Source organism: Elephantulus edwardii, unplaced genomic scaffold, assembly GCF_000299155.1.
Source record: "Elephantulus edwardii isolate Elephantulus edwardi_28Jun2011 unplaced genomic scaffold, EleEdw1.0 scaffold00141, whole genome shotgun sequence".
Classification (NCBI taxonomy): domain Eukaryota; kingdom Metazoa; phylum Chordata; class Mammalia; order Macroscelidea; family Macroscelididae; genus Elephantulus; species Elephantulus edwardii.
Window position 1 is genome coordinate 6,944,722 of NW_006399891.1, and position 9,232 is coordinate 6,953,953.

General features: G+C 45.9%; 1 protein-coding gene across 1 annotated transcript in view; it reads right to left on the bottom strand.

The window, feature by feature from the left end:
- GTF3C5 (general transcription factor IIIC, polypeptide 5, 63kDa) overlaps positions 1-8,768 on the bottom strand; it is a 26,835-nt gene extending 18,067 nt beyond the window's left edge. Inside the window, exons 1-3 of the mRNA XM_006894433.1 lie at positions 8,625-8,768; positions 6,301-6,520; positions 4,958-5,156 (exon numbers count right to left, since the gene is read on the bottom strand). Coding sequence (XP_006894495.1) covers positions 4,958-5,156; positions 6,301-6,520; positions 8,625-8,768 — 563 coding nt within the window. The remainder of the gene's footprint in view (positions 1-4,957; positions 5,157-6,300; positions 6,521-8,624) is intronic.
- Positions 8,769-9,232: the final 464 nt, after the last annotated feature.

The window sequence follows — 9,232 nt, forward strand, 5'->3', positions numbered from 1 at the left end:
GAGACGGGGACACATGGACAGAACCGGCCTGGGCCAGCAGTGTGGGGATGCTGCCTCTGCTACTGGCCCACCCTCACAGCAGCTTCAGCACTGGGACATCTGCGTTCAATTACCACAATCCTAAATGTGTGGAGTACTCTTTGGTGGGTGACAAGGGCTGGCAGCTAAGTCAGTGAGACCACCCCAGAGGGCTCTCTTGAGAAGTTGAAGTTGGATCGCCAGAAATAAGAGGACTGGCACAACGCCTCCCCTCCAGTTTCCTGCCCCTGGTGTCCTCCTAGCCTCTGCTCTTGGCTTGCAGGGAACTCACTCTCCCAGATGCAGAGAGTATTTCGCAAAGCAGGGACCAAGACTGGCCCTTTGAGGTCCTATGTACCCAGGGAGGCCGAGAGCAGAAAACATGATAGCAGCCCTGGGAGAAAAGGCAGGTTCTCTGCACATGCTGGAAACCAACAAAGCACATGAGGGGCAGGAGCCAGAAACCTGAGGGTGGCCTGGCTCTGTGCCCTCGCCCCACCCCAGAGGTCTGGGAACAGCGGCAGGCTGGCCTGGCAGGGCAGAGAAGTAAATCAGTCTCTGCCATGAAGTACCAGAGCCAGCAATACAAAAGGGTATATTATTCTATATATTGTTGTTACTGGTGTGCATATGTGAGGGAATTCAAAGTATTTCACAAACATGTTAACTTCAAAATTAGTTATTAAAAAAAAATGGTTATTATCTCCCCAGGCTTAACAACCCTGTGCTTAGTATAACAGACAAACAGAAAACAGTCTCTATCATATTATACGTAGGACTTTAAATGAAGTGGTGATATGACCTGGTTCTCTTTCATTACACATTTCTGTGATGTGATGTTTTGGTTTTTGTTTTTTTTCTAACAAGCACAATTTACATAATCTTGTACATAAAAAGGTAGAAGGAATGCCTTCAATTCGACAGGTCTAAGAGATACTAATCAAAGTAATATGGGGCCCTTGTTTGGCTTCAGAGTCATTTCTGAGACAACTAGGGAAACTGAAGGGATGAGTGTTGAATGAGTTAAAGGAATGATGTTTGTTTGGCAGGACAAGAGCATTAGATTTATGCCTTTTTAATCAAACCCTGCCAGACACTCACTGTTTGAAGTACTTGGAAAATCTGAAATCATCTGCTGCTGCGTGCCACCAAGTCAATTCCGAATCTCAGAGTCCCCACAGGACAGAGAACTGCCCAGCAGGGTTTCCTGTATTGTAATCTTTGCAGTAGCAAGTCACCAGGTCTTTTCTTCCTACAAGGGACTGTAGATTTATCTTAGCAGTTAAGCACTTCATCAATGTGCCACCAGGCTTCCATTAAGTCATTTACTCCTCCCAAGAATGCCAGGAAGTATGGGATGCGATGGTGGCCTAGTGGCAAGAAGCTGTATTGCAATCCCAAAGGCACGTGGTTCGAATCCACCAGCTGCTCTGTAGGGGAAGGACGGGCAATCTCCTCCCATGCGATTTAACTGCCTCCGAAAATCTATCACAGAGTCAGCTATGGGTCGGTTCTGACTTGATGGTAAACAACAACAATGCCAGAAAGTAGGTGCTATCGTCATCCCCTTTCCTGAAATGGGAACTGGGCAAAGAGGACTAATGGCTCTCAAGATCATACAGGCCTGAGCTGTGCTGCCAGGGCTTAACTGCAGACAACTGGGCACCAGTGTTGAGGCTCCTCCAACCACATCAAGCTTTTATTTCCTGTGCTGTCAACAATTAACCAGTAAACAGTCTTGAAGATGTACCTTTTGAGCACTGAGAAAGAACATCTAAAGTGAAAACAGATTTTTGCAAGTGATCTCCTAAAAAAGTTGACCTCATTTATGGTGTCCCTTGGAGTGTTTGTCTGTTTGACTTCCCACATCTCAAAGTAAGTGCCCTTCTGGGGCAGGTCTTCCAAGTCTCCAAAGATGACACCCTCTTTTGAAGGCACCAGGGGAGGACATACGGGCCTGAAGTGCTAGTGACAAAGCACGATAAGACAGCAACCTGCTAAAATAAACGTTAGCCATTCATATCTACTAGCTGCTACACAGGAGAAACATGGGCAGTCTCTTCCCATAAAGATTTCACAGTCTTGGAAACTGTGGAAGGTGCTATGTCAAAGCCCCTCTACAGCACAGGGTCTGGTCTTGGTGCTGAGGTTTGAGCAAAACTGACAACTCCTCCACAGGTTGGAAGGTTGATGCCCCACTGCTGCCCAAGTCAGCAGGTGCCAGAATTCATCAAATTTGCAAGTTTAAAACATGCTGTGGGGAAACTCTTTAACAAAGACCACCACCACCACCTACAGGTCATTTTTTCAAATTTTCTTTTTCCTTCTGTTTATCTGTTTTCACTACAGTCATGCATCATCTAATATTCATAACACACATTCAGTGAAGTAAGACGCTAGGTGATTTGAAGGTTGTGCAAACACTCTATCTTAGTATCCTAGTCTGGACCTGCTTTTTCTTTAAGCTTCTAGAACAAGCTTCATACCTTAAGAGTGAAGGTGAATACGCTGAAAGGGAGGGACTATGTTTTGGGGGTCGGTCTCTTCAGCTGTGTGTGCTTAGACTCACAGACAGCAGCATTTGTGTTATGTATTTCTTGAATGCTAGTGTTACTTCTCCATTTAATTTCCTTTCAAAATTATTACTGTGAAGAGAATCATGATTCTGAAACATAACCAAACCTGTGCTAATCCACACCTTCAGTGGCTCCTTCCTGATGCAGGTCCCTCTTGCATCTTCCTCAGCCTTGGAGCTTAGCTTTGAGCAAAGCTAACCCTTTAACAGCTTGGAGAAATTTATATTCAAGGATGGCCATTGTTGTCAAGGGTGACATGCTTAAATCATGCATTCAGTGATTTTCCACCTTTGTAATGCTCAATAAGGAGCCCTGGTGGTGCCATGGGTTAAAGTGTTGAGCTGATAACTGAAAAGGTCAATGTTTCAAACTCACCAGCCTCCCTGAGGGAAAAAAGACGAAGCAGTCTGCTATTGCAAAGATCTGCAGCCTTGGCAATCCCACACGCAGGTCTCCATGGCCACAGAGCGCTGCTATGGTTGGGACAGCCTCATCTGCAGTGGGACTGGGCTGTCTCAGGATATCTTATTTTGCTTCCAAATCAATACTTTGCCTCTAGCTGCTGCCATCACTAGCACTGGTTTGGTTATGCTTCAGAATCATGATGTACTTCACAGTAATAATTTTGAAAGGCAATTAAACAGAGCGGTAACACTCTTAACACTCAAGAAATACATAACACAAATCCTGCTGTCCGAGTCTAAGCACACACTGAGGTATAGGAAACTTTTTAGTTGGCAAGTTCAGTATAGTATGTACAGAAGTTATAACAGGCGTTATCAAGATACCTGGTCGAGCAATCACACTGTATCTAAGTGACACAAAACACCCATGGTGCCCGCTGAAAGCTGGTACATTCACTATATCCCATCCTCAGAAGAAAATCATGGCATTGTGCTATCAATCCAGAGGTAGGCGGTTCAAACCCACCAGTTGCTCCTCAGTAGAAATAAATGCACTCTCCTCCAGTGTGATTTACAGCCTCTGAAAACATGCTGGAGGTACAGCTCTAAGACAGTTCCAACTCAAAGCACACAGTAACATTAAAATCTTATGGATCAAGGACACTTATGTGATTGGATGTTGCCAGACACAATGGCATGTGACTACAGTCTTGCTACTTTGAACAGTCAATTATTCAGATCACACTATTCACATTTACTATTCACCTTCTATATGGCAGTCCTGTTCCACATACCAGGGCAGTAAGAGGGAACAAAACAGGGGAAACATTCAGGTAATGGACATGAAAATCTGTAAAGTTTTATAATTCTGTCTGTTATGGTAATTTGAGGAACGTAAACAAAAATCTAAATGGTGGTGTCATTTTGCAGCAAGCAAGGGCTCCAGAGTTGGAATGCCTGGGTTTCAGGAGCTGGCTCGCGTGACCTGGCAAACTCTGAACCCATGAGGGTTTCCTTAGTCGTAAATGGGTAGGACTCAAACATGTGGGATCACTGTGAGGCGCAGATAAAACACACACAGAGCTTCTCCCAAGAGAACACGGATACTGCGACGCTCAAGTTGGGTATTTTCAAACTGTTTTCTTTGTATTTATGAATAGCATTTAGTCTTGGCTTATGTGCAAAAGGAATCATGTCACCAATGACAACTCCAAGTTCTGCTTTTCCAACCCCTGGAGCCTCGCATTATCTCAAGAATGTCTAAAGTAATGAGTTTGTTCCTTTGCATGTGGCCTTGTTAGGAATGTGAACATGGAAGACCGGGGCGGGGGAAGGAGAAGAACTATGATACATGTCCATCTGGCCATTCACAACATACAAGGAAGATGCGTTCAGCCACAGACACGGCAAGAGAAGTGGCACTGGTCAGTGGTTGGATTGTCTAGAGACAACCTCCAGATGTGTAGGGGTGGCCAGGAGACAGCAAACACGTGGGCTGAATAAAGGTTAAGGTGCTGCAGTAAGTAAAGCAGAGAGATGCGCAGGGACAGAACAGGGCAGCAAGACCATTAGGCAGTGGAGGGAGAACATGAAGAGGTCCAAGGACGTACGCTGTGGGTCACTTGGCATGGGACTTGCAGCCCATGAAGGGGACATTCAGAAAGACACTTAAGATTAGTGACTGGATCTTGCTGGTTGGTTGTAGACTTGCTTGCCATCTCTTTCTCCTCTACAATGCAAACTCCTTGAGGACAGATATTTGGGATTGCTTCATTCAACAATGAGTTGTAGCCCCTCCTAGTAAACGTTCAGTCTGGGAAACTCAATAGAGGGCAACTATAAGCCAGAACTGACTGACTCGGTGGTGGTAGGTACTGCTCTCCCATTTTTAACAATCGTGAGCCAAGCCTCAGACCTGTACCCCTGCTCTGAACCCAGATGCTGTAACTAGGGCCTTACCGGTGTTGGATATCTGGTCGGTAGAAGTAGTCTGCTGGGGTGTCCAGACGGGAGAAGATGGGCGGGGGAATGTAGAGTGGCAGCTCCTGATTGAAGAAATCCTCCTTCTCCGGCTTGAGCATGAGCACTTTGTCATACATTGATGTGTGTCTTCCATTCTCGTCCGTGTGCACGGCTAAGTATTGGAAGTCAGACATTCCTGGAATTACACAGACAGTGGATATCCTTGTTATAGATACATCCTCCAGATTGCAGGAACCAGGCGACTACCACCCCCACCCACCAACCCAACATCCTGCTAGGAAGGTATAAAGCATGTTATGTGTTGGCTTCATCTTGAGCAATGGTGGTGTCAGGAGTTAAAATATCACTCTCCAGAAAGGTTTCTGCCTACTTGGTTCAATGAGCATTATTGTGGGGGGGCTACATTATTATGTGAGGATAAGTTTGGGTCAGTGTTTCTCAAAATGTGAGGTGCGTATCACCCGTGACCTGCAGAATGAGATGCTGCAGCTCTAACAAGGCCCAGGCCCGGGGCCCACACACTGAGTGGAGAGGTGCTGGCTCCATTAGACTTCTAGGAAGTCTAATATTTTATGAACCACTTGGAAAATCCTGTCCCAAGGACAGCCCTCTTTTGTGAACACTACATCTCATCTGAATGAATAATGTTCAAAATGCTCAATTCATATGACCCCAGGTCCTGGTTTCCTTTCTTTTCACTTCCCCCCTTTCTTATCTCTTCTCTTTTCCCTTTCGCAATCTGTCTTAGACATTTTAGGCTTTCCAATAATCTACCAAGTACCCTTTGATGGCACAGTCTCCCTGGTCTTTAACCAGGACCTAATGAATCCAGGACTATTTGCCCGCTGTACACACAAGGAGACTGAGGCCCAGGATCAATAAATTATTTGCCTAAAACTATGGTACATTCACACAATGGAGTATTATGCAGCAGTGAAAAACAATGAATTCATAAAACATTATTCAACATGGCTGAGTCCGGAAGAAATTATGTTGAGTGAAATATTTCAGTCACAAAAGGTGACTGCACAACCCAGCTATTATAGAATAACAGGACTGTCATGAAAGTGTTGGAGAATAAGAAGAGTAGATAAGATGATCAACACTGCACAGGTGAGGGGAAGAACTATCTGCAGCAGAGGGGAGAGCACTGCCTCATATTAAGAGGCTATGTTCTGTGGTTTCCCATAATACTTCCCCTCGAACTCAGGCAATTCTGTCCTGCTTCACTCATAGAGATGACCTGCTCCAAACCTGCAAGAAGTGGAGATTGAGACCTCAAAATAAAGTGATGTGTGAGGAGTGGATTTTGCAGTTACCCTGAAACTTGTAGGTGGTGGAGATGGTGCCAAGGATCTCTATCTCGAACTTGACCTGAGGGCAGGCCTCAGGCCCTGGTGCCTCTGCCTGCCGCCTTGTCTTCTTCTTGACCCGCAGTAGGAGGCTGTTAGTACTGAAGCGGTTGGCACATACTGGGTGGCAGTAAGGGTCCTTGGGCCGGAAGTACATTTCTAGCCTCTTAGTGGGATCTGCATAGATCTGTGGAGAGCCAGAGGAGAGAGAAGTGGAGCAGTGAGCAAATACACAACCTGGCAGGGAGTTCTTCCTCTCTTAGTCAAAGTGTTAGGACAACCCAGGTGACCCAAGAAGACCCAGTGCATTTGTGTTTCATTCTGGACTCTTATTCTCCAAAACTTATTTTACAAACCCAAGTATATCTTAGTTATCATCTAGTCAAGACAATGAGAATAGTTTCTTCATTCTAATAATTCCTCTCTTCCTTTCTTATAAATTTAGAAATAACACTGTCAATTACATAGATGTTACTGCTTTGTGTCATTGAGTTGGAACCGATCTATAGCTGATGCTCCAGGGGGGTTTCAGAGGCTGTCAATCACTTAGGAGCAGACTGTTCATCATTTTTTCCCTCAGAGTAGATGGTGGGTTTGAACTGAGTGCCTCTGAGTTGGCAGCACTAGATCCCTCCATTTATCAAGTCCATGTGGGACATGAGATACTTGTGGTTAATATTTCACAGGAGGCATTATTAACTCTTGAGTTCACATGTGAAGCTTGCAAGATGACATGGAGTGCCGGGTGACTTGTCTGAAGCTATCTACTTAGAAACTACTCACCTCAAAGGATCTTGGGATTCAGTCTTACATGCAAATATTTCTAGGTCTAAAGATTTCTAGGTGCTAACCAAACCCACGAGCAACTTCACAGGACAAAGATAGGCACATCTGCTTCTGTAAAGATTTACAGCCTTGGAAACCCTATGGGACAGTTCTACTCTATCCTCCAGCACTGCTATGAGTTGGAATGGGCAACAGGTTTATAATCATAGGATTATTACAATGATTAAAGAAATGCATGTATAAAGAACTAAGTCAGTCCAGTATTTAATTGATAATAAATACTGACACAGGTCAATTACATTATGAATGAATGGCTGCCTGATACCAGGTAAAAAGGAGAAAATGAATATCAGACCCGTGCATATGAAAAGCATCAACAATGTGAGCTGGGGTAATAGCATCTACTTGCTAGTCTACTGGCTCCCCAACACCAGGACGGGGCCTGGTGCTCAGTCCTGCTGGGGCAGAAGTGACCCAGATGTGGGCCTGATGCAGAGCAGATGCTCAAGACCACTGGAAAAGGAACAGATGCCCAAGGTCACAAGTCTAATGAGTTAGTCAGTTAACAAGTACAAAACATGAATCACCAGGGGTTTACTGGAGGAATTGAAAGCTTTGGTAGAAAGTACTTTGCAAAGAACCTGAGACCAAGTATAAAAAGCTCATACTAGCTCCTCTACTTGGTGTGTCATACAAATATATATGCCTCAGTTTCCCTGGAAAATTCAGGCAACATTACCAGGAGGGGCCAAGCCCTGGAGAAAGACACCTGTTTGGTAAGCTAGAAGTCAACGAAAATGAGGAAGATAGTGAACGAGATGGACTGACCATGGGCTTAAAAACAGAAATTGCGGGAATGGCCCTGGATGGATTATGGTTTGCTTCTGCACAGACAGGATCGCTATTAGTGGGTGCAGATTCAAAGCCACTATGGCCACCACCCTGTGCAGCTCTAGTGGAAATCAAATGTGCCTGGCAAACAAGATGTCAGCTATTAGTACTCTTTTTTAAAAAAATAAATTTTTATTTTATACGGGTTTGCCTACAACGTTCGTATCTATTGTTTTTCACACCGGATCTTTCTCACTTCCTTTACCCATCTCTAACTATTAGTACTCTTAACATGAATAATATAACACCCGCCCATCTTTCAAATAAGTCAGTGGTCCTTAATCTCCTCGTGCCTGTTTCTAGTATGTGACAAGAGCAAGGTGAGCTCACACCCGAGACAAGAGACTCGGGCTGCAGTTCAAATCCAGGAAGGGGATGGAAAAGACCCCTCGGAGTCCCTCCCGTCGTCCTTTTCCTACGGCTTCCAAATTGTAAAACGGTTCGTTCCGAGGATCTCGAAAGTCAAGTTCCGACCCAGTGAATGCCTCGAGCCTCGTTGCCAAGAAAACTCTATTTCTCCCTCTGGTCGTAATGCCCCTCTGGTCCCGCCCCTCTGGTCACAATCCCGTCACACGGTCCCTCGGCCACTGTCCGGGAGACTCCTCGCTCCTTACCCGGGAGACGCCTTCCTCACCGCCAAGGGTCGGCAGCATCTTGGACACGTCGCGCACCACGCCTGGGTACTCCACACACACCATACTGCGATCCCGCCGCAGCTCCAGTGGGGCTGCGCCCCCGGGCAAAGCCTCGCCCGCCATCCCTGTCTGCGGGCCCAGGCCTGTCACTCTCCGACTCTCTCACTCGCAGAAGCCTCGCCGCAATGGTTCCGCGAAGGAATCGTTCCGAGCTCGCTCACCGCTGCGTCTCCCTGAATCGACAAGCCCCAAGAGCCACTTCACCGCTTCGTGAGATACGAAAGCCACGAAGGCGATTTTTTTCACTTAAAAAACCAAGAAGGTTGGCTAAGGGGCGAAACAAAGAACTGTATCTCCAACCAGCTAGGGGCCCGGATGATTGTATGTCACCGCCCACCTTGAGGCTGTAGCCAATGAGAACCCAAAGTCTAAGGTCATGTTGTAGCCAATGATACATCAGGAGGAAACCAGCTACCCTCCCACGCCCTTATATTTTAGCCAATCTAGAGCCAGGATTAGGGATTCAGCGGCACTCACCTCTTTCTAGGCGTCCGGAGGGGAGTTTTTTGTTTGTTTTTGGTCCTCAC